General features: G+C 38.5%; 1 protein-coding gene across 6 annotated transcripts in view; it reads left to right on the forward strand.

The window, feature by feature from the left end:
- Positions 1–26,293, forward strand: part of KCNH7 (potassium voltage-gated channel subfamily H member 7) — a 326,344-nt gene that overhangs the window by 256,322 nt on the left and 43,729 nt on the right. For all 6 annotated transcript variants that reach the window (XM_050917200.1, XM_050917201.1, XM_050917202.1 and 3 more), the window contains 2 exons: positions 8,666–9,065; positions 14,278–14,477. In XM_050917200.1, the coding sequence (XP_050773157.1) occupies positions 8,666–9,065; positions 14,278–14,477 (600 nt within the window). The remainder of the gene's footprint in view (positions 1–8,665; positions 9,066–14,277; positions 14,478–26,293) is intronic.

A 26,293-nucleotide genomic window follows, 5' to 3' on the forward strand; every position in this document is an offset into this window, starting at 1 on the left:
TATTTAGGTTTAATATCTATGCTCGGATGCAAAATTTAAATGTGTTATATACAGTTTAAGTAGAGGAAGTGTAAACTCGACTTGCACCAGTTTTCAAATATATACATTTGAAAACTGTCCCAATATGTGTAATGCACACACATTTTGTGGATACCTGACCCAATTCTGCCTCCTTCCAAAGAGTTTTTATTTAATTTAAGAAAGGTTAAAGTTATAATGTACTTTTGTGATGAAAGCTGAACTGACAAGTAGAAAATTCTTTTTTGAGGGTAGGTAGAATTAGAGCAGTTAAAAAAATAATAGCAGCAGCAAACCCAGCAAAATATGATGATCTGTGGATTTCACAAAGGACACAATGAATCCACTTTTCCCCAATACAATTTTGCACATTTTGAAATAAGGGAAACTGAAAGTTTTGTGAATAATATGTATGTGTTGTGAAGGGAGACGAGAAGATGAACATTAATGCTGAATTGATGATTTACTCATTTCACTAGGTACCATCAGTGTCACAATGTGGAGACTGTTATGTCTACATACAGAAACAGCAAAAACATACATTCCATCTAAAATGACTTTTTATTAAAGGAAAGCAACAAGAAGAGGGAACAAAAATCAATTCTTTGTGAAAGAGCACAATTAGTGTGTCGTCTTTGACAGACTGAACTGAATTTTGAGACCAAGATGACTATGCTCAGAAGGGCAGCTCTTAGAAACTCAAGCAAACAAATATTTAAGGGCACATTTAGTAGCCATTTGCACGTCCGAGACTAGTGATAATTTATAGTCTTACAAAAATTCAGAAAGAAGGAAATGTGTAACCTACAGTTTCTCCTATTTCTGCCTTTTCAGTTGTATGTAATGAGAAGGGCTTCCCTTCTCCCTCCCTTCCATTTTCCCTCCTTTTTGATGGATGGATACTATGGTGATGTGGACCATATAAATACTTGGGAGGGAGGATGAGAGATTAGGTCCACAGGGATCCTTCTGTTTCCCACTGAAGTTGATTGTAAGATCCCCGTTGCTTTCAATGGGCTCCGACACTTATAGAAGGGAAAATGGGGAGTCTGAAGAGATGTGCAGGGAACAAATTAGTGGAAAGAAAGTCTTGTGAAAGGAATACAATAAAAAGAAAGAGATGATGCATTAAAGGGATGAGGAAAACATGAACTGTCCCCTCACCAACAAAGAGCTTTTCTCTGTAAAAGACCAAAAGGCACAGAGGCAGATAGAGCAACAGCAGTATCTTCTCATCTATTGCATTTGTCACACTTACCTATGGTCAGTCTCCTGTATTTCCTCTGAGTCAAGTACCATCTCCTAACTGGCACCTGCCAGGAAAAGGACTCAAAAGGTGCACCACTGATAGCACTGCCAAGTGGTGCTGCTATTAGCTTGGACCAATTTGTTCCTACAATGTATGGAGAAGAACAAATCTAGGGTGGAAGCTGCAGTGAACCTATGAAGAGGGGCTCCTCCACCTTTCCCCCTCTGGAAATTATCCACTTGACCCCTGTACTGTGACGAAAAAGTCCATAAAGTCAGGGAATAGAGAGCAGCCAGGAAGGAACCACTCTTAAGTGGCCTGATCCAAAGCCCACCATGGTTAATGAAGACTCTCAATGCTCTTTAGATGTGGCCCTAAGTGTCATGGTTCTCCCCTCCAACAGACATATGGCAGGAAAAGGTAGATTCGATAGTGATGGGCCCTGTAGAAAAACTCTAGGTAGGTAGGTAAAATTGCAGAACAGCAGCAATGAATATTCTGGCAGCTGAATTCCCAAGAAGGACAAAGTTCAGCAAAAAAATGGCTTGTTGCTTATGGTGGATATTAAGAAATCAATTTATTCATTTTATCCCTCTCTCATAATTGAATATTTCTGCTAACTGTAGAATCTAGTTAACTTTGCCTGAGGAACAACCAGTCTATGGACTTTATGACCAGTTCAGCATATCTTTTCAATAAACTCCTCTCTCTCATTTATATCATTAGATATATCAGTTACTTTCTAAAGCTGCTGGGTGAAAGTCTAAACTTTACTTTTATTGTAGTTTGGTTTCCTATGTTCCTGAGTATAATATTTCTACTATGATCCCTTTTTAATAGCCCAGTGAGAGAGAGTGAATGTAAAACTGTTACAATGAAGTCCCTGTCATTTCATAGACACTTTCAGTCATGGGGGTGCCTTTGCCCTGAAAAGCTTTTTTCATTACCTAGGGGTTCTTCAGATAAGATCCCCTGCTAACAATTGTGCGTGGACATCCTTTTTATTAGCCAACATCAGTTCTAAAGAGAGCATCATGTGTGCTCACCCAGCTTTAGCAAACCTAGCTATCCAACTGTGCCTTGAAAGGGCAGGAGGTAATCAAAATGCCACATGAAGCATTACCTGAATACCTCTATTTGTGCCTTAGTTTGTCAATACAGGAAACTAGTAGAGTAAAACTAATATAATGTAAAATAAACCTTTTCAGTTTAAATAGATTTTTAACACAATACTATTATAGATTTTTGTGCGCTGTTCTCTTCTTTGTGTGTTTTGACTGTTGAGTGACATCCGTGAAACTTTGGGAGCTTAGGGGATGACATACATTATCTTTTTGCCTTCTGTTACTCTGATAGTTTATTTTGAATCTTGTTGCTAGAATCTGGCCTAGATTTTCAGAAAAATGTACATGCAGTTGCATAGCTAAGTGTGCGCACCCACACAAATCGTTTGCATGCACATTTACAAGGACTGATTATGATACCTTGACCTGAAAATTAAATATACTTTTTTTTTAAAAGTGCCTTATTTTCCTACCATATTCCCACTTCAGGTCCCAGATGCAGTGAGAGATGAGGACAGAGGGATCTGTTGATAATCAGACCTTTTTCTTTATCTTATAGGCCCCAGTTCAGCAAAAGACGTAAGCACGTGCTTTAATGGCTTCAACAGGAGTGCTCACGTACTTAAAGTTATGGACATAAGTGTTTTCTGAATCAGGAATAGAGAGGGAAAACATTGTCTTGAAAGACACAGAAGGAAGTAAGATCCTGTGTTATTGCTATTTGTACAAGTAATAGTAATACTAACCAGTGTTACTGTGTAAGGCATGTTCAAACCCTGTATCAACAGGAAAAAACGTAATCTTTGGAAATGGGGGGGAAGGCAGGAGAACCCAGGAAATGGGCAGCAGATTTAAAACAAATAAAAGGAAGTTCTTCACGCAGCGCAGGTTTAACCTCTGGAACTCCTTGCCTGAGGAGGTTGTGAAGGCTAGGACTATAACAGTGTTTTAAAAGAGAACAACTCTATTAATGGCTATTAGGCAGGATAGGTAAGGAATGGTGTCCCTAGCCTCTCTTTGTAAGAGGGTGGAGATGGATGGCAGGAAAGAGATCACTTGATCATTACCTATTAGGTTCACTCCCTCTGGGACACCTGGCATTGGTCACTGTCGGTAGACAGGATACTGGGCTGGATGGATCTTTGGTTTGATCCATTATGACCATTCTTATGTACAATTGAATGGGCCATTTTAAATTGGTAACAATGTCAGAAAAAAGGGATGACTTTGTAGTTAACATGAAGGCATATGAATCAAATACTTCTATTCTAAGCTCTGAATTAAGTAAGTCTCACAATGCACATGCTAGGTAATACGTCCATTTTATAGCTTGGCAAATGTTATGATGAAACAATATGCCCAATATCAGCCCTAGGGATAGGACCTAAGAGTCCTGACTCCCAGTCCACTGTTCAAATTGGTAGACTCCCCTGTCTCCCTTAAACTGTATATTGAAACCAAGCTCTAAACATTACAGAAACTGATATCATACATAGTTTTCACTTCCCACTTTAGCACTTGATTTGCAAATCAAATTTTCAAACTTTCATATCATGGACTATGTCTTTTCATATGAATCATCTCCCCTTGCATTTACAATCCTAAGGACCATCTCACCACCCATTCATGATCACATAATATTATGGTGGGAATTACAGAAATCATTTATACAAATCAACAATCTCAGGAAAGTCTTTAGTGTATTTTGAGCTGCCTTTAAGTCTGTCAACTTGAAACTAGGAGGAGCTCCAGTACTGCTTGCCCAGTCAGCTGTCTGTGAACCTACAGCAATGGTCCATGAACCACAGTTTGAGAATAAACGTCCTATTGTAAATGACTAATATTCATTATTAAGATGTTGGTGTGAAGGACAATGATGACACATACAGCAGAAGGGTTTTCAACTTCAACAAAGTCCTCAGAAGAGGCTATTTAGCAAACTGAGAAATTCCAGGGTGAGAGGCAAAGCTCGATCATAGATTAGAAAATGGTTTAAACAGAGAAAGAGGTTAATAGGGGTTTTCCTCAAGGACCTTCAGTATGCTCTCTCTTATTTTATATATTTATTCATGATCTGCAAAAGAGATGAACAGAGAGGTGCTAAAATTTGCAGGTGACACAAAATGATTTAGGCTAGTCTATTCTAAAAAAAAATTTTTAGAACTTCAAAAGGACCTTTATAACACTAGGAAGCTGGGAAACATGGTGACAGAGGAAATACAATGTAGATAAATAGACTGTAAGGAGCAGTTTGAGCTACGCATACACATCAAGGGTATTTAGTTTTAAAAAGAGACAAATAAGAGCTGACATGATAGAAATATATTCATTAATAATAACAATGAATATTTTGAAGAAAATAAAACCACCAAAACAAGATGAGGGATCTGACAATCAGGGTTTGAGTTATAATGGCTGTTAGCTCAGGATGAACACCATTTGTGCAGTTAATTAGCTAGTCCCAACTCAGTCTTCCAGACAACTGAATACCAGTAATACCTTCCAAATGATGCCTCTGCAATCAGGCAGACTAAGGGACCTTTCTATTTCTAGTCATTCCATCATCAATTGGCCTCCAACAAAACAGCCTCATGCCATAAATCAGTTCAACATCAGGGCCCTGGAAACAGGATCTAAACTAATCTTAATAGTGAGGAAGGAGACAGTGATCAGACTTGAGGAAAACCCATACCTAATGGGTGAAGATTTTATAGGATATACTCAATGTCGTACTCCCAGAAGATAAACTAACTGTGAACTAATGTGATAAGCAGAATTTTTTCTAAATTGATGGTAGGCAGAAGTTTATAAACATTTATCTCTCTCAAGCTTCTCAGGAACAGTATCAAATAAATAGTCCTTCCTAACAATCTGAATTGACTGTTACAATTTGGGGGTGAGCTCACATAAACCCTTGTTGTGGGCAGACCCATACAGAGATGGTCTATGAGTTATTACCTGAATGTTATGATCATGGTTTTAAGCATGGATTTGAGCCATTAAAAAAGTTAAAATTTGATTTTTAAAATACGTAGCCTTTTGGATCAGGAAGCAATGTAATTACTGCAAAACCAAATGTCAGAAGCAGTACAGGCAGTATGTGGGGATTCACCATCTTTTTACATATAGATCAGCGGTTCTTAGACTGTGGGTTGGGACCCCAAAGTGGGTCTCAACCACATTTTAATGGGGTCACCAGGGCTGGTGTTAGACTTGCTGGAGCTCGGCGCTGAAGCCTGAGCCCCATTGTCTGGGGCCGAAGCTGAAGCCCAAGGCCAACCACCTGGGGCCGACGCCCCACGGCTCAACCCTGGGCAGCAGGGCTCAGGTTACAAACCCCCCTGCCCAGGGCAGAATCTCTTGAGCTTTGGCTTGGCCATGGCCCCTCACCGAGGGGGGCAGGGCACTTGTGGGCTCTGGCTTCATTCCCCCCTTCATGGGCTCATGTAGTAATTTTTGTTGTCAGAAGGGGTTCAAGTGCCGTGAAGTTCGAAAACCCCTGACATAGATGGTCCCTGTACAGACCTTTAAGAATGAAAAGATATTCATCAGTACCAGAGAACATTTACAAGAATCAGGTACAGTACAACCATTTGGTTTAGGTAGTGTGTTTGGAATACGTCCATTAAAGTAAAGTTCTTAACAAAGTTGACTTGTATTAAGGTGAAGTGATGGCATAGGGAGAATGAAGTGTTTTTCATTCATTTAAGAAAATCTCTGACTTCCAAGATATTGATGCACGAGGTGAAACCAGGAGGAGCTCCAGTACTGCTTGCACGAGGTGATCGTTATTCTGAGTGTCTTGTAGTAGCTGTGATATTTCGACTAAACATCTGTGCTCTTCAAAAATATGCATTTTTTTCATGTTTTTGAAATAGTCAGTGGTTTGGATTTCTTTCCATTTTTTTAAATGTCATGTTCTCTTTGTATTTTTTGTTAAGTGAGAGTACAGTCAGTACTGTAAGCATGGCCAAAGTGACTATTTGGTAACTACATAAAGAACTTGAAGAATATCACCTCCTTAGTCCAAGTCCTGATCATAGCAAAAGGATTCAGGACTATCTAATTTTAAAAGGCCACATAGTCCATTGACCAAGTGAATCAAGACTATACTACATTTATTGGCTAATAAAATGTATCCGTTTTAGCTCAGCCTAGCTGAATATAAAAGTAGTTCACTATCAACAGCAAAGCTGCTCTTTCATCTCTGATGGATTTTTTTTTTCATTTGTAACCAAAGGGTGAATTTGCTTTCCTGAAGCAAGGTAACTGGAAAACTGGTGTTGCCTATTAAGGGCCCAGTGAGAAGCCACTCACTTCAAGGGGCTCTGGTTCAAGGTCTAGCTAATCCAAATCTGTAACTTCAATAGCTGTGCATGTGATGTTGTAACTGTATTATGCTGACCCACAGTGAACCCTAAACAGCTGCCAAATACAAATTGAGTGGTTATCTGGCAAATCCATATTCTCACAGGGCCAGCCTGTGGCCCAGTTTGTGCAGCCATGCAAGATTTTAAGAAATCAGGTAGCAAGCAGTTCAGGGAGGAGAGCAGCCTCCACAGTGCTGCTACATCCCCTGGGTAAACTGGTGGGAATGGGTGTCCTGGGGCAAGCAGTGAAGAATTGTCATGATGAGCATGCTGGGGGAAGTATGCTGTACCAGATACTTCCAGGTGCTTTCCTCTTGGAGCAAGAAGGAATGCAGGCTATGACAGTCTGCCTTCTGTGTGTTCCCGTGGTAATACAATGGGGCAAAGCCATGATTGCACCTACAAATAATTTCATTGAAACCAATGATGCTATTTGTCTAAGGATTGCTCATGTGTGTACGTGGGATAGGACAGAGTCCTAAACCATTAGACTCTGATCTTGCAAAGATTTACACATGTGCTTAAATTAAACTCAATATATGCAAGGTTACGCACATGCATAGCTTTTCACAGGATCTGGGGCCTCAGTGAACTTCTCAGATTGTTGAAATCACTCTCTTTAGCCTCATCCATCATAATGCAACTGAGGTATCGACTGAAATTATTCTCTGTCAATAGACTCTTATGAAAAAATTAATTATCCTGCTCCACCTTTCTTCCAATTCCTATAATCAGAAAACAATCATTCATACATCATTTTTTCTTCTTCTGTTTACTGTATCTTTATGTTCTAATTCAAATGTCCTTCATATTATATTTCATGAATAACAGACTTCACAATAATTACATATTTATTCAGTACAGGAATAAGTCTGGAAGAAATATGATGATGTCATTAAACTGTTCCCACTGAATTGTTACACCCACAATGGACTTTGATTCAGCTGCCAACTTCACAATTTTTGGCATTACCATCACGTAGTGGTAGCTTAATCAGCTGTTGTTACTCAATTATCACAATGTAGTGTTGTAATATAAGAGTAGCAGATTTGTTATAAACATACTATACTGTGTTTTTACAAATGTTACACATGCAGCACTTACTTTCATATAGAGCTTGACCATATTGTTGTGATCTCACTCTGAAACACATAAAATAGAGAGAGGTTTAATAAAACATTAAAAACTAGTTTATTACTTAGTGAGAAGACATTTTAATGTGCAGAATATTCCCATCAGAACCTTTCATAAAGCTAAGAGAACTTGTTAAATCTTATGTATTATAGATGCATACAGAAAACATCCTGAAATTTACTATGCTTTAATATTACATGCACAGACTTAATGGGTAGCCAAAATATTTAAGTTCTCTATTTGAAATTCTACAGTCACTATTTATAGTGTTCTTGATAATCTATTTTACAGGGCACTAACCACAAGCATATAACATGACTCACTAGTGGATAGGATCTGGTAAATGCCAACTATAGAATGCTGGGTAATTGTAGAGTGGTCGACAAACCCCACCTTTCTGCTTAGGGCAGCAGTGGAACTTGGCACAGTTCTGCTGCACAAAAAGTGGTGCTATATGCCATATACCATTGGTGATATGTAGCAGTCTAATATTTTGTTACCTTATGGAGTTAGGAAAATGGATCAGGTACAAAGTTAAAATGATTCTAGACATCACAATGATGATAATTGTTAAAGATGGTGTAACTTAAGAAAACACATCAGACAGTTCATTTCCTCTATATTTTACATTATAATCATGTAGGAGGCTTTGAGAGGAAATGAAATGAACATTAAATTGAAATAGGTTGCTATCATTTAAACTTTTTTGCTTCTAATAAATGACAGTCTTTTCTTTACCCACTTCAGGCTGACTTGTTCATATTTGCCATTTTTGGAGTATGCTTACTAGCAATGAAAATCAGTTTCTAATGTTTGTCTTATTTTCACAGACAACAACATTAATCGGTCTCCTGAAGACAGCTAGGCTGCTGCGTTTGGTGAGGGTTGCGCGGAAATTGGACAGATATTCAGAATATGGTGCTGCAGTTCTGATGCTCCTTATGTGCATATTTGCACTAATTGCACACTGGCTTGCTTGCATTTGGTATGCCATTGGGAATGTAGAAAGGCCTTACTTGATTAAAAAAATTGGCTGGTTGGATTCTCTAGGAGAACAATTAGGAAAACCCTACAATGTGACTGATCAAAGCTCTGGACCATCCATCAAGGACAAATATGTTACCGCACTTTATTTTACCTTCAGCAGTCTGACAAGCGTAGGATTTGGAAATGTATCTCCTAACACCAATTCAGAGAAAATCTTTTCCATTTGTGTCATGTTGATTGGCTGTAAGTATTTTTTTATTTTATTTTAACTCAGTATTTGAACAATGGATACAATAGAGTTTAAGTTTAATTTATAAACATGGAGAGGGAGAGTCATTTTTTCATTTATCTGTCTATACATAAATATATATTTATAGCATATCATGCTGTGTCATGTAGTCTCAGACATGGAATTGTATCCATGAAATATATATAGATATGGAAATACAAAGGCTCCAGTTCCATAAGTTTCTGAAAAATGTGCCTGATTTTAAACACATTAGTAGAACCTTGACTTCTATAAGACCAGTGGTGCAGGAAGACGCTTGCTGAATTGGGGCCAAAAGGAGAAGGTCTCTGAGTGTTTAAAAAACAAAATACAACCTTTTCTCAATAGAAAATGCTTATTTGAGCACTTTTTATGCTCAGGTGAGATTTCCAAATGTGCACAATACATTCATTAATATCCTACCTGCATCTGTAACATTGCACAATCTGCATTAAAATGTCTGGTTTTGGACACTATCCATGTACTGTATTACGACCTGAAATTACTTCTTTCAGAATAAGCAGCTTCCATCTACTTGAAAACAGTTGAGTTATGACAAAGAAAAAAGCTTTTTAAACACATAGCATGTTGACAAATAAGTCCCAACATCACCAAAGCCCTCAAGTGTCAAAAGTTGAAAGACGTACAGAAAATTGAGAGGACAGACCATCTGAGTATTTGCTTTGCTCCTCTCCTGATTGTGGGTTCTAGTTCCATGTTTTGACAGATGATAACTGAAAAGCCACAAGATTCCATTGATCTGCCTGTGTTGTGTGGATGTTTGTCCTGTTGCATGGGAAGTGTTGTCAGGCGCACACACAGGAACAGATTCAGCACTATTTGGGCCTTGTTCCTGGCCAGTCCTTGCACCATGTGCAGCTGTGAGAGAGAAGAGAGTGTTTCTTTTGCTAGTGTGAGCAGATACTGTGGACAGGCACCAATGAGACTAGGCTGTACACTAGACAGAGTTCTCAGTACTGAGTAGAAATAAGTTTCAAGGCCCTTGAGAGTCAGGAAGTGGGTGCCCAAAAGCAGATGATAAAAAAGGGCCCTGCTGTAGGTGGAGGATAGGTGAATCTGAGGAGTCTGAGGCTAAAGTACAATGTTCCACATATTAGTGATATGACTCTTTGGCCTTACTGAAGTTTCAAAGCAGAGGTGACTTGGCATCCAAACAACATTTCTCTCATTGCTGCACCATCAGATTCCATACGTTCTCTGCCCTGCTCATCACTTTTTACATTGGGTTTATAAGTGTATTACGCATGCAGGATCAAGGCCTTTATTGGCAAACTTCCACAGTCTGTAAGAGCATGGCACCACCACCAAATTCTCCCTGAAATTCTCTGGTTCCCTCTTTCTAGCAGTTGCCTTACTGAGACCACATCATTCATTGAGTTCTGTTTGAACATGTAATAGTCTCATATTCTTTACTCCTTCCATTCTGAGCCATCACACTCACCTACAAGGAATATGTTAGACAGTTTGTATCAAATACAAAAAGAGGAGGACAAACATACACCTGGTTCTCTCAGCACTTGGCAACAGAAAGTAGCAAGCAGTATAGAATTGGTCTCACTTTATTCCTCATGACCTTTACTACTGTAAATAGTTGTGGCAATGCACATGAGATCTGTTGAGTATGGCCAAATCCTCGTATCCCTACTCAATTCTTTATCAGAAAAAAATCCATTTTGGCTTCAGAGGGAACTTTTACTGACAAGGCTAAGAACAATAGTATTTAGTCTGATGTGAACACATGAAAAATAGGGTTCGTGTTACGATATTCAATTAAAAACTCTCAGGAAAAAAAAATTCAAGTGAGGTCTCTTAGCTAAATGCTTTCATATCCCGCAGAAACGAAATGCTACTGTTTTTTTAAAATGGAATCGCCAAGGTTCAGTTCTCCCTTTATAAAGTCTCTAACTAAAGGAACTATAGGAACCATAATTGCATGGGTCTTTTACAAATATAATTATATTTGTATTTTCTGAATATATATGTAGATTTTAAAACAAATTGCTTATTTAAGTCCGACCTCTATTGGACCAAATAAAGCACTTTAGTTTCTGTGTTTCCCTGATAACCCTTATAAAGTTGAGATAGGCAACAAGAATCATTTGAAGCCTGGATAGACTTCTATAGGAGAAGAGAGTGGAAAGATTGGACTATTTAATTTAATTTAGGAAAGGTGACATGATAAATATATATCAAAAAATAACAATATAAAAAAGGTATACTGGGTTACTCCTATTTACCTTTTTCATCATGTACAAACAATGGAATAGTCAATGAAGTTGAAAAGCATTATATTTAGAGCTGATAAAGGAAATACTTTTGTTTTTACTGAACATAAAATTAATCTGTGGAATTCATTTCTACCACATATTGTTTAAAGTCTATAATTTAATGAGACTAGACATTCATATGGCAAATGAAGTTATGTTAAAAATGAGAAAAACTATTCAGAAAGGATATAAGTGCTCCTGCATCAGGGCATAAGTCAAGCACTAATTGATAGGGGTTAGGAAGAGACTTCCCCATTAGATAAATTGTTCCATGGTTGTCCAATACAGGTTTTCTTTCATCTTCCTCTGAAGTATTTGGTACTTTACTAGAAGTGCTGTTTGTAAGACACCGAATATTGGGCCAGAGGGACCATTGGTCTGATTCATATGGCAGTTCCTATCTGACTTGCTTTCCTGATCCATTAACCCACCATAGAGTTTCTCCTTTTGTTAATGAAAACTGCTAAAGGAAAAATATGTTGTCATGGTACAATTCCCCACTCTGAACCTTAGCGTCCAAAAGATGGGGTACCAGCATGAATTCCTCTAAGCTTAATTACCAGCTTAGAACCTGTAGCGCTGCCACCAACCAGGAATTCCAGTGCCTGGTACACTCTGGTCCCCTCAAAACCTTGCCTGGGGACCCCCAAGACCCAGTCCCTCTGGATCTTAACACAAGGAAAGTAAACCCTTTCCCTCACCGTTGCCTCTCCCAGACTTCCCCTCCCTGGGTTATCCTGGAAGATCACTGTGAGATTCAAACTCCTTGAATCACAAAACAGAGAGGACAATTCACCTTCCACCCTCCTTCTCTTTTCCCCCTCCCAGACTCTTCCTGAGAGAGAAAGTAATCCTGACATAGAGAGAAATTAGCCTTTCTCTCCCCCTTCCCTCCTTTCTTCCCACCAATTCCCTGGTGAATCCAGACCCAGTCCCCTGGGTTCTCACCAGAATAAAAAAAACAATCAGGTTCTTAAACAAGAAAAGCTTTTAATTAAAGAAGGAAAAACAGTAAAAATTATCTTTGTAAATTTAAAATGGAATAGGTACAGGGTCTTTCAGCTATAGACACCGGGAATACTCTCCCAGTCTAAGTATACAAGTACAAATTAAAATCTTTTCAGCCAAATACACATTTGAACTCCTTCCAGCCAAATACACATTTGCAAATAAAGAAAACAAACATAAGCCTAACTCGCTTTATCTATCTAGTACTCACTATTCTGAATCTATAAGAACCGGTATCAGGAAGATTGGAGAGAAACCTGGTTGCACATCTGATCCCTCTGAGCCCCCAGAGTGAACAACAACCAAAACCAGCAGCACAGCACAAAAACTTCCCTCCCTCAAGATTTGAAAGTATCCTGTCCTCTGATTGGTCCTCTGGTCAGGTGACAGCCAGGCTTATTGAACGTGTTAACCCTTTACAGTCAGAGAGATATAAAGTACTTCTGTGCTATTAACTTTTCTTATCTGTTTATGACATATGTAATGTTAAGGTATTCTTCACAAAAACTGAGACTTCATAGCAGCAGTAGCCAATGTCTTTAAAGATAGAACCACCTTTTTATGGAAAACTATTGTTTTAGTAGAGCTTATTTTTAAATCAGATTGAATTTGTTTAGGGATTGGTAATCGAGGTGCAGCATTGAAATTCTCATTGAAGTTCTAGAGCTTTGATGTAACATTAAAGGAGCTTACATCACAGTAGTTTTTCTCCCTTAGATGAAAGGAACAGTGTCGTCTTTGTCTTTCCAGAAAAAAAATCAAAATGAATACTATAAACTGGTGGTGCTGTATGTCTCATTTGGAAATTTAACAAAATCTATTGAGTTACCAAAAACAGAAATTTAAGGAGTAGAAATCGAATGCACTAAAACCAGCCTTAGTCTCTGATCCTGCAAAAGAGCCACAGAGTCCTATTTATGTTAGTGGTGCTCTACATGGGCATGTCTTCTTACAAGCAAATTGCTGCACAGGATAAGGAGCTGAATTTTCAGTGAGTTATTGGAGCTATTTAACCTAAAGAGACTTGCATCTGATTCTGCTTTTTATTTATGTAAATAAATTAATGGATATAACCTATCTCCTAGAACTGGAAGGGACCTTGAAAGGTCATTGAGTCCAGCCCCTTGCTTTCACTAGCAGGACCAAGTACTGATTTTGCCCCAGACCCCTAGGTGGCCCCCTCAAGGATTGAACTCACAACCCTGGGTTTAGCAGGCCAATGCTATCCCTCCCCCCTAGAATGGCTCCAAACATTTCTCTTATTATAACAGATTTTAAAATACAAAATTGAGATTTAGCTGCAAACATCCAACAGTCCATCCAGTCTCCATTATTTCAACCTATGTTATTTAAAACTCTGCATTATATGAAACTGGATCTTGTCCTCGTATAACATTTAATTAGATTGAAAAAGAATCTGTTACTCAAACTAACCTCCCAATAGCCTTTAGATAATCAAAGTCGCACTCTACTTCAGTTTTAGGCCCCAATCCTGCAAAACCTTATGTACCTGCTTACTTTTACTCACTGCAAACAGTCCTGTTGAAGTCTATAGATTGGTAAAGTTAAGCCACAGGTGCATAATCTTCAGAGAATCAGAACTAAAAATCTTCAGAACCAAACACTGCAATCGTGTTTAGCTAATATTTTTAAAACTTCTTTCAGTGAATGTTCCTTCTGTGAAGCTCACCATTAACATACTCAGACAATTAACAAGCTATGAATGTCTTTCTTATATCAGGCAATATCAAATCCAGTTTCTGTTCAGAAGACCAAAATGTCACTAACTCTGATCTGAGCTGTTTTCCATACTAGTCTCTGCAGTAATAACAGCTGTGTTGTGTGCAGAATGTAGTGATATTAGCTAACTGTTTGTTTCTATCTAATCCAGCATTAATGTATGCGAGTATTTTTGGAAATGTATCTGCAATAATCCAAAGACTGTATTCGGGAACTGCACGGTATCACATGCAGATGCTGCGAGTAAAAGAGTTTATACGCTTTCATCAAATCCCCAATCCTTTGCGGCAGCGGCTCGAGGAGTACTTCCAGCATGCGTGGACATACACCAATGGCATTGACATGAACATGGTATGTAATTCTACTTTTGGAAATTAATATCACAAAGTCCTAGTGGTCTAGAATGAAACAATTCTCATAATTTTGAAGATGCTAGATTATGTTTCTTTCTAGCAGATTTACTTTTTGCCCTGGAGACAGGCCCAGGTTCCCAATCCATGTCATCACATGATGTTGAAACAAGATGTCAGATAGCAGTGTTCTATTATACAGTGCAATGTAGCATAGACTCATAAGACATCACTTTCCCCCTTTTGACTGAAACCAAAGAGAGTTCTGCATAAATATTTACAGCATGCTATGGCCACCTGAAAGTTTGGAGCAGCCCAGATTCCATTGTTAACATGGAGTTCCATGATTAACCTGGGAGGCAGCTAGTGGTGTGGCACAGATGGTGAGGAAGAGACAATGGCCAATATTTTTTTTAATGGTTAGTAATTGTGGTGAGTGCTTCAATTTTTGTGTGCCAGAGTTGGAATGTTTTAAAGGTATCTGACCTTCCAAGAATGGATACTCAGCACCAAAGTTGGGCATCCAAAAACTAGGCATTCCAGATCATTAGTCACTTTGAAAATCTTGCCTATAGTACTAATCATTGAACTCCTAGTGTTGGTACATGTGGTACAGGTTGGGAACCACTGTGGGTGCTATGGACTAAAAAAAAAGAAGTAGGGAGAGAGAATCTTAAGAACACTTGCTCCAAATGCAGTTTCTTTCAGGATTTCTTTTAAACATTTGGCTTGATCCAGACACTTCAGTTTCACTCCAGTGTAACTCAGTTGGAATATACAGCATTACACTTGCATAAAATCAGTACAGAATGAGGCCCTTTTTCAGCATTTCATGACACAGCACTAGTACAATGTACCATGTACTTTGGAGGTGGGGAAAGTGGATTAGTTGGCATCCCAAAAGAGAAGAACTCTAATCAGAAAATAGCCTGAATAGCAACTGTGCTCCCACCCACCAATCTCCATGTCTTTGCTGAAAGCCATCACAGTATTAACCATTCAGCAATTCACAGAGTTCTTACTATTTTAGAAAGAAATGCCAGGATACTTTTTACCCATGACACTTGATTATAGACACTGACGGAATATTGTAAATAAGTCTTATAACAAGCTACAGACTATGGCATGCTAAAAGGAAATAACATCATTAGCTGAAGTAGGCATCCACTTGCTTTGCTTATTTTCCAAAAGACAGAAATCTCCTTTCTTATAAGTTGAATCACTCAAGTTCAAACCATCAATGGCATAATACAAGCTCAGATAACTTCCTAAGCTATTCTAAGACTGACGGATCTGAGACCTTACCTAGCTTTATAAATGGTTGAAAGGAAAAGAAACTCCACAAGTTTCAGTACAATGCAAATATAAATTAACCCTTACTAATGTTGCCTTAAAAATAAAATTTTCCAGAGGGGAGGTTGTTTCTCTGTGAATAAGTTGGAAGAGTGCACACCTTACATCAGCAGATAAGGGCAGTGATTTGATAAAAGGCATTTAGGACTCAATCACTGATAGCTTGACTTCTTGGTTACAGTTACATAAATCTATAAACAATTCCCCAATGCCAACATGCACACAGTCAGACACACTTCTGCAGGCATTGCTGCACCTCAAGGGAGAATTCATACCCCAGAACAGGTGGTGTTTGCACAAGCCTCTCTTGGAGGTTACACTAGTGGAAAGGCAACATCGGAGCTTGATCCTATATGTTACTGAATGGCCCTAACTCTCACTGAAGTCGGTGGGGTTTGAGATGCTCAACACTGTGCTGGATCAAGCCCTTGAGTTGGAGTAGGTCTGATTCTAGTCCATCACAGTATTTCTGAAGGTATTAACAGGAGTGTACCTTAAAAGAAACTCATTCACCTTTGATTACTGGATGTGACTGCTATGGAGACACCTGTATGTGAAATAGTACCCACTAATTGGATGTTGTCTGGTTAAACTTTGCATAATGCAGAAATTGCTGTGGTGGGAGTTGTCTTAGATTTGTCATTTATGTGAAATACAAATTAAATGGATTAAACATCCCCACCTACATCAATATGATTGTGAGGCAGTATGAAGGTTTTGTTTTAAATAAAATATGAAACAATAACAATCCAGATTAGTGGCTTGTTTTATTATTTTATTTCTTACTCTCTCATACTATTCTATCTCTCAAGTCTATGACAATCATTTAATTTACTTTTAATGTGTGTTTGTTTGAATATATTACACATCAATTCAAGGTTGATATGCCAGTTGTCTGATTTATGTTGTACTTATGAAAGATTTATCTCTTTCCTGTCTGCTTCATTCCTAAATACATGGAATAACACCATCCACTGGTAAGAGCAGGAGGTATTTCTATCAAATTTAATTCCAGTGTAAAGTGTGGAGAATATCCATGTTATCTGTTGGGTTTAGAGCTTGTTTAATGTTTTCTATTTTCAGTTGTAACCTTTTTGCATGATGAACTGGTAGATAATAAAGAGGCACCTAAATTGAATCAGATGTTGAATCAAAACAGATAAAACTGCTTGATGTTGCCACATTTATTAGACAGTTTTATCCCACAACTCTAATCAAACTTCTCTGTCGAAAAAAGGTCATGTGTATATGATATTCATTAGTTAGTTGCTCTGTAGAAATGTCACACTCTCTGATAAACTTGCCATGCTGATCATTCTGCATTTTCCTTTCTATGTGAATGCTTTTAATTCAAACCCCATATGCATGTTAGCGGCAAGTACTGACGAAGCTTTCCAGGCTCTAAACCATGTCCATATGCAATGGACTGGCATGTGGTTTTGAGAGTTTGAACTTGCATGAAATCTCTATATTTACATCCAAAGGGACCAATTCTGTCCTCAGGCAAGTGTGTGACTCCTGCCAATTTCCACTGGGGTTCTGTGTGAATATCTAAGGGCAGAATTTGATCCTGACTCTCTCCTTCCTCCCCCATCTCATCACTGAAATCTGAGTAAAAATAAAGTCTAAAATAATTTTCCTTCTTTGAAAATGAAATTTATGAATAATTTACATGATGTACATAACTAATCATATGAATTTTGTTTTAAAAAATGCTTTTTAATAATTTAAGAATTCAGGGAAAACAAACTAACTTTTCACCTAAGAAATAATACTGTACTTAGATAAATAAACTTACTTTCTTTAAAAAATCCTGCAGTTTTTTTCCTGAAAATAAGGAGATAATATTTCAAGTTCATCTTAGATGACTAAACATAAAAGTAACCTTAAAGCTCTGGTGGTGAAATATGATAAGAAAATGATTAATTTGTTCCTCTCTGCTTCTCTTCTACAGCTCTTTGATTTTGATGCATTGCATAATGTATTTTGATAAAACAGTTGTACTGATAATATAATTTTGCATAGATTGGATAAACAGTATTTAAGATTTACTTTAATCTGGATAAAATTTTTGAGTCTGCAATATAAGCATAATTTAAATCATTCTGTTGTTTAATTCACTGGCAAAGTTAGTTACAAAAGATGATTTATAATGAAAGCTCCCGCCAGTCCCTGAGATTTAAAAGGATTGTTTCGTTACGTTCTATAATTTTTCAAACTATCTCGTTCTGTTTTTCTTGTATTCTTTTCTCCTTATGTTTTCCACTTCCTTTCAATATTATCAGTCCAGCACCCACTGATAACAGCATGACTGTACTACTCCTTATAGAAAGAAGCAATACTTAATATCCAAAGATCCTTTTTTCAATTATGCACATGTTTCTTCTAACCCCCACTTTCCTATGGATTTTTCTTTGCATCACGCTAGGTGTATTGGTTTATTTTGCCTAAAAAAAAATCCAAAATAAGTGGGCCATGCTCTGGGAAGGGTTTGCCCAAACATGTATTTTAATTAACATTTCAAATATAGACCGAAGGAAGTTTTACTTTTTATTTTTGAATTTAGTACTATAAAAGGGGATAACAGGTTGTAAATTCTTCCAATATACATTGTTAGGCCCTTTTCCTGCAAGCACTATGAATGTGCTTAATTTTGACACATGTGACTAGTCTCATTGGCTGCAATGGGGATAGCTGTGTGTGTAAAGAAAAGCACCTGCATAACAATATGCAGGATAAGGGCCATAAATGGTACTGTACCAAAAAGGCAGCTTTCACCAGCTGGTAGTGCACAGAAATTTCTCAGTTTTATATTTTACGTTACAACTGTTTTAACACAGTCTGCATTTGCTTATGCTGCTCATACAATCACTTCTGAAGTCCAAAGTGATGCTACCATCATGTGCTATCTATGTACATCCCAGGAATATAAGAGAAAAATGCACATTTCACAAGTCAAAGTGAGGTTAACTTAACTCCATCCTGACCAGAGCCATTAACTACATTGATTTCTCTATCACATCTGACCGGTACCCAAATTGCAAGAGTTTGGATCATTAACTTCTAAATGAATTGGCTGAGATTAGAACTGAGTGGGAATTTTCTAACAGAAAGGGTTTTTTCTGAAAATGTCAAATTGTTGAAATTGAAACTTTTTGCAGGAACCTGCCAGCTGCAGTGAAAACTTTTGATGCAGAATGGGAAATTTTCTGAAAATTTTCAAAATAATATAGAATTGCAGGACAGTTTCCTACTCAGTTTTACTTGATACAGCCAAAAAGTACTTAAAATATGAATAGATTGGGAATTGAGACGTTGTTTTTTCCTTGTCTATTGCAATAATGGCTAATGAACAAAAAAACTACAGCTAATCAAGAGATCCAACAGAAAAAACTTATGAGACTTGAGTATATGAATGAATTAATCTTGTATCAATAGTTCATTTCATAGTTTTGTGGGCTAAAGTTCACAAAGAGGATAATTACTAATTTTCTGCCATTAATTGCCTTCATTCCACAATGAAGACAGGATATGACTCACCACTGAACTGACTATGCAGTAAAAAAAATGAGAGATGGTCAGCCACATTCTACAACAGTTGACGTTTCCAAGAGGTTTTCAGGAGTGAACATTTCAGTGATCCATTATGGAGCTCACAGAGACATGAGGAGGTCTTGTGGTTAAGGCACTGGACTGGAACTCAGGAGATATAGCTTCTGTTCCTGGTTTTCCCATGTGTGACCTTGGACAAGTCATTAACATCTCTTTGTCTTATCTGCCACTGGGACAAGGATAAAATCATACTTCCCTACCTCTCAGGAGTGGCGTAAGGCAAAAATAATTGTCTGAAATATTTCACAGTGATGAAGTCCCTATACATACTTAGATAGACAGTGATAATCAGAACAAAATCTACATTCAAAAGAACAAGTCACAGCCTGAAGCCTGGCCTTTCGCTCTGCCCATCTTAGAAAAGAAACTGCCTATGTTGTCCCTGGAAACCTCATGGACCTTGTCAGGTTCCTAATTTTTATAGTAGTACAAATTATTCTCTCCTTGAATTAGGGGGTCAATGACCTAATAAAACATTCAGAGCACTTGCTGTCCACAACACTTAAGTTCCCAAACACTGCCTACCACCATCCAGTTTGCCATAGCTCTCCGATAAATTCACAAAGTTAATAAGGAAGCTGGCATGTGGATGGAGAATTGCAGCAAAAGTATTTCACACAAATCTGTATGTAAGTGCTGATGGAAGCCAAATGAGTCGTCTACTCCATGATGATATCAGCAAATCTCATCCCAAGGGGAATCACTTGAAAACTCAGATTACCGACTCTGATTGCTATCTGTTTTAAGGAACTCTTTCATATTGTGCAAAATCATGTGACTCCATGACAGATTTTAGGCACGGAGAAGAAGAATCTCATATTTCCACCCATTGCGATAAGAAATGTGTCTAATCCTATATGTAGATGCACTAAAGGATTTTGTGCCTCCACCTATGACCTTGCCCCTTGTCCTTTTTAACTGGTCCAAGCCATGTGAAATGGCATGTGAAATTCCCCCTGCTCACAGAAATAGTTAACTCCTCCTAAAGAGATGGAACTTGGTCTGGTGTCTTAGTATCCTAAGACATGCTCTAAATGGCATGTTCTCAAAAAAGTAAAACTCGGGCACCACTGACATAGCTTAACTATTGTATAGTCTAGAACCTCTTCTCCCTGGCAAGGTTATTATGTAAGTGAACGCAAAGAGATGTTAGTAGTGCCTGGCCTTCAGTGATAGCCTAGATCCCTCCAGTCAGCCTTCAGGCTGGTTCCTGTCAGACAGCCAAAACTGATGGAAGATATCCTTATGATGAACAGTGGCAAAACAGTGGTGCTGAAACTTCTAGAATTGTCAGCCATTCTGGATACTATCAATCACAAGATATTATTGCTTGATCCTGTCTGTCATAATGAGAATCAATGGGATGCTTTTAAACTATCTATTCTTTTTTCTTCTGAAAGATCCTGAGAGTCAGCTGTTTCTCTCCTCCCCGTGAACTTTACTTATGAATTCCCAGAGGGTGCAACAGTTAAGGAGCCGATACAGAGCCCATAAAATAGAATCTTTTGATTGACTTCATTGTGTTTTGGATCAGGCCTATAATGAGATGATGAGGGGTACATTGCCAGTAATTTCACACAGCTCTGTCACCTTTTTATTCATCTTAGAAAGTGCGGTCTCCCTGATATCCTACCACATAAAGTAAACTGGAGTGAAGAACAGCTGGCTCTAACTGAATCCAGGAAAGACCAAAGAAATGATAGTTAGAAGAAAGAATCTCTGGATCTATCTGAGGGTTTAGATGTTTCTTTAGTTTCTTTACCAAAACTTTCTCATTTCTTTCCATAAAAACTAGAGATTACAGACAGAATATTAACTAGTGAGATTGCTTGCCATAAATCACCCATGTGTCACTCTGTCCTTCTAAAACGAGGAATTAACAATCTTCTCCAATTATAGACAAAGTGTTTCCTTACTGGACTTCTCAAAAGAAGGGATACATATAAGTCCAACTCATAGGTTGGAGCCTGAAGCTCCCTAAGTGTCTACAGAATGTAAGTCTTGAATCATTGTTACATGCCTCAAAGACTTATCTCCTATAGTCATATCGATAGGTTTAAAAATTGCCTTTTTCACTATAGATGGAAGAAAATATGGTGGAAAAATATAAAATATCTTTATCTATTCTGCATTTCGCTCTGACCTATAATAAACTGTCTAAAAACCCAGCCAAGTAAATTGTATTAACTTTAAAAGTTCTTAAAAGTTAGGTTGACATAGGCTGGAATAGCTATAACATAGCTAACACCCAGGGGAGATGCAGCTATGTTTGATATAGGAATGTTTCACTTGATATAACTGCCATTGCTCAGGGAAGGCTATTCCTACACCAACAGAAAATAAATTTCCATTAATGTAGACTGCATCTACACACTAGAGGGTTATGTCAGAATAGCTATGATGTTGTAGCTTTGCATAGTGTAGACATATGCTAAGGCATGTACCTGAGTATTAGATAGGTTAGTTAAGGAAAAGCATGTGGAGATTCCTTCAGTAAATACTCCAAGGGCTTAATTCTGCATCTATTGAAGTCAATGGAAAAAATCCCATTGACTTAAATGGTGCAGGATTAAGCCCATAATGCATATATGTTCTCTTATGTGCCTACACTTATCCCTGCCTCATTGATTATTAGTATACCTGCCTGCTTCATAAATAGGTCTGACTCTCCTTTAGGGGAGGGATGCCAGGCAAAAATAAGTTTGGGGTGAGCCATCGTCCTAACATAGTTAGTGTGATCTCTTCCGCAGAATGTCTACTCTGATTGTCAAGTGCATGCCACTTTATATTTGATCATGTCAGTATCAAGAGAGACAATTTGAACCATTGGAAGAAAGATGGACACAGAGTACAAGGAACACCACTGACTGCCACCAGAACCAGTGTATAGCAACATGTACTGCTTGTGGAATCAAATATATGTAAAAAAAGGGTTACTGCATCCGTCAGGATTTCCATCCAAAGGCAAGCTTATGCCTGACAGAGAAAAACCCTGAATTTCCAATGAGTGTGAAAGCAGTACAGCTGAATACGAAACACAAATCCTGTACCACACTTGCCCCAATGAACATGCAATATGTAAAAGGAATGTAGCTTGAAATGGTCGGCAAAAATACATGGAACATGACACTGTGGGGTAAGTAGAACGAAGATAAAAACAAAGAAACAGAACACATTGCATCACATGAGCCACAACACATTAATAAAAGGCCTGTTAGCATGGTGCAAAAACAGCTCTAAGGCTAGCCCATACATATGTTTCTTCATGATTCCTCATTTATAGAGGATTTACTGTGCAATAGTCCTGACCAACCTGGAAAGGAGATTCAGTTAAGGGATGCAAAAGACCTTGTGAAATAGTGGTTTCCTTGAAATACTCACCATTAACTATACAGGAGTCTTTGACTTTACTGATGTATTTGTGAGTTTTTCAGGAGTGTAATCCCACCAATAAAGCAATGGAAATAACTGCTGTAGCAGTATCCTGATTTGCACCTATTGGAGTACTTCCCTAGTATCTTGTAAGGGACAGAAATTGATGTCATATCAAAAAACTGTTCAGAAGTTCAACAGAAAATGCAAAACCCACATGGCTCATCATGTACACTATTATTGACTCAGACAGTAAACACAGACCACATTTCCTGATTATGAATTGTATCTATCAGTAGCCAATATAAAAGTAAGATGGTTGCCAGAGGTTAAACCTCATAGATATTGCTCATTTTACTGTCATAAATCCTTGTGCACCAAGATACATGTGAGATTGGCATCCAGTAGATCATTCTTGGAAAAGCTTTCAATACCAGTCATCTCAGGGTATGTCCACACTGCCATTAGACTCATGCCAGCTGGTGTGGGCTAACAGGCTGTGTAATTGCAGGTGTTTGGGCTTGGGCTGGAGCCCAAGCTTTGGGACATAGCCTGAATGTCTACTCCACAATTAAACAGCCTCTTAGCCTGAAGCCTGTGAGCCGGAGTCAGCTGGCATGGGCCAGCCATGGGTGTCTCACTGGAGTGTAGACATACCCACAGTAAGATATGCGGCAAGAATTCCACACCACCTCCAAAGAACTAATCTTCTAGCCAATTTGAATAATAGCAATACTTTCCTTTCTAGGTTGCTCCAGATCACGACACACAGCTTGGCATAGAGAATCCTCCCCTGTGTATGAGCTTAACTTTTCTTACTGAGGATGCCAAACAGGATCGGTTCCAGGCACCAGCATCCCAACCAGGTGCTTGGAGCAGCAATCTGCAAGGGGTGGTAATCCATGTGTTTTTGTCCCCAAGCAGCAAGCCGAATTGTAGCCGAGGATGGCGGGGGAAGTCCGGGCGGCACATGCGTTCCCATGGCAGTGGCAATTCAGCGGCAGCTTCTAGGTTCATCTGTCGCGGCGGTGCAGCTTCTGTCTTCCAGTTGAAGACAGAAGCTGCCTCCGAATTGCTGCCCTTGCCATCTGCGGCGGCAATTCAGTGCGCTGCTTGGGGCGGCAAAAACAGTAGAGCTGTCCCTGATGCCAAATAAGATCAGCCAAACATTATATGCCATACTGTGAATTGCAAAGATGAGGAATGAGTTTGTGCCACATGACTGCCAAAGAACAGAGCTAAAACCCGAAGTAAAGAAGTACAATAGAATTGTGTGGAGAGCGGAATCTCCTGAATTACACTCAAGTACCATGGTGAGGAAGCCCCTAGAGCAGAGGCGGGCAAACTTTTCAGCCTGAGTGCCACATCGGGTTTCCAAAATTGTACGGAGGGCCAGTTAGGGGAGGCCATGTCTCCCCAAACAGCCAAGCATGGCCTGGCCAATGCCCCCTATCCATCCCCATCTAACCCATGCTCTCCTTCCTGACTGCCCCCCAGGACCCCTACCCCCATGTTCCCCATCCACACCCCCGCCCCCTTTCCATCACCCCAAACTCCCCTGCCCTCTATCCAACCCCTGCTGCTCCCTGCCCCGTTACCATGCTGCCTGGAGCACCGATGGCGCTACAGCCATGCTGTCCAGAGCACCAGGACAGGCAGTCACACCGCCTGCCTGGGGGCTAGCCTCCCGGGCCAGGAGCTCAGGGGCCAGGCAGGACGGTCCTGCAGGCTGTAGTTAGCCCACCTCTGCCCTAGAGGTTCAGCTGCAAAAAACATGAAAATCTGTGTTTTTGTGGAACAGAGCCCAATGGGAAGAGATTACTGAGGTGTCAGAGTGTAGAGGTAGAAGCATGAAGGGGAAGAATGGAGAAACTAAAACACACACATTTGAAAATCTTCTCCTGATAGACCCCCAACACTACTATCTCAAAACCTGTCACCTAGAATGATGCTATTTTGAGAGCAGTTCCTATCTCTGTTATACTCAGTGTTGTCAACTTTCATGATTTGATCACAAGTCTCACAATTGTTAGCGTTTTTCTTGAAGTTCCAGCTTGTGGAGTCAGATAGCTACAAGAGATTCTCAGCTTTTATTTTTTAAAAGAGTAAGTTTTTAGTCCTCCTGGTCACCGAGAAACTTGTAAATGTGATCAGAGTGTATTTAATGGCCTAGAAACTAGATGATAGATCAAAAGAACCCCCACTCTGTTTAAAAAAAAAAACCTAATTTTTATAGACCTGACTCCTGATTATTGAACACTTTGGGTTGGCAATTCTGGGTACTCTATAAATATTAAGGCCTGGTTTCCCAATTCACCAATCTAACAGGAGTTGTAACTCCATTAATCTGAATACAGTTCTTCTGGATTTACAGTGGTGTGAGATCAGAATCACTCTTTATTTTTTTTTTTTTAACATTTTGGTAAAATTGCTGAACCAAATATTTTCATAAAGACCAGCATGGTTTAGAAAAGAATAAGTAAATTTTATGGCAAATTGTTTTAAATTATTCTGTCAATTTGCTAATATTTAAAATATGATCAAGTATAATATAAGTGGTGAGGCAATTCCACTCTTAGTAGTACTGTATATACCAATGTTCTAACAAATTTTAACTCTTCTGACGTCAAGAATTTAGGCTGTGATTTTTCAAAGCTGACTTTATGGAGCTAAGCACCCAATTCCCATCACAATTAAATGGACTTTGGGGGCCCATTTGCCTTAGGGACTGTTGAAAATCATAACTTCAAATCATAAATGCTTTCAATACCTCATTAGGGTATAATCTGTCTGGGGCAGGGCCTGTCTCCTCCCACATGTTTGTACAGTGCCTAGTGCCTAGTATTTTGGGTGCTATTGAACTATGATTACAGTAACTAACAAATACTAAGCAGTGGTTTATAATATCTTCATAGTCAGAACAAATTAATGACCTTTCTACTTATTTCTCTAAATAAACCAAAATGTGCAGAAATATTAACTAAACCAACAAACATGCTCTGCATAGCTTTTGTTTAACAGTAAAGTACAATCCTTTGTTAACTAATACAAATATAAATGGAATTGAATGTGATTCATGTTAAGGCTGTGCTTTTGTGTGTCTGACAACATAAAAACATTTCACTTTAGCACATCTGAATTGAAACTATGTTGGTATTTCATATCATTTAAAACTGGGGCTCATCTAAATTACATCAAAATGGGAGCATAACAAAAAGAAAGAGAGAAAAATAATTAAACACTTCAAAATATTAAGTTCTTTTCTTCATTCAATGAACAGAGACCAAAATAATTTTAAAACAAATATTTCCAACTTTTCATCCCCCCATGGTTGATCTAATATGTTTAGATATCAGTTTACTGTATTATTCAGAACATGGTAAATTTGGTAAACGATAGCAACTTGTTAATACATTTGGATATAACCATATTAAAATAAATAGAATCAACTGTACTTTAAGCAGTATCTGGTTACATGTA

The sequence above is a fragment of the Gopherus flavomarginatus genome, chromosome 10 (assembly GCF_025201925.1).
Source record: "Gopherus flavomarginatus isolate rGopFla2 chromosome 10, rGopFla2.mat.asm, whole genome shotgun sequence".
NCBI classification, from domain to species: Eukaryota; Metazoa; Chordata; order Testudines; family Testudinidae; genus Gopherus; species Gopherus flavomarginatus.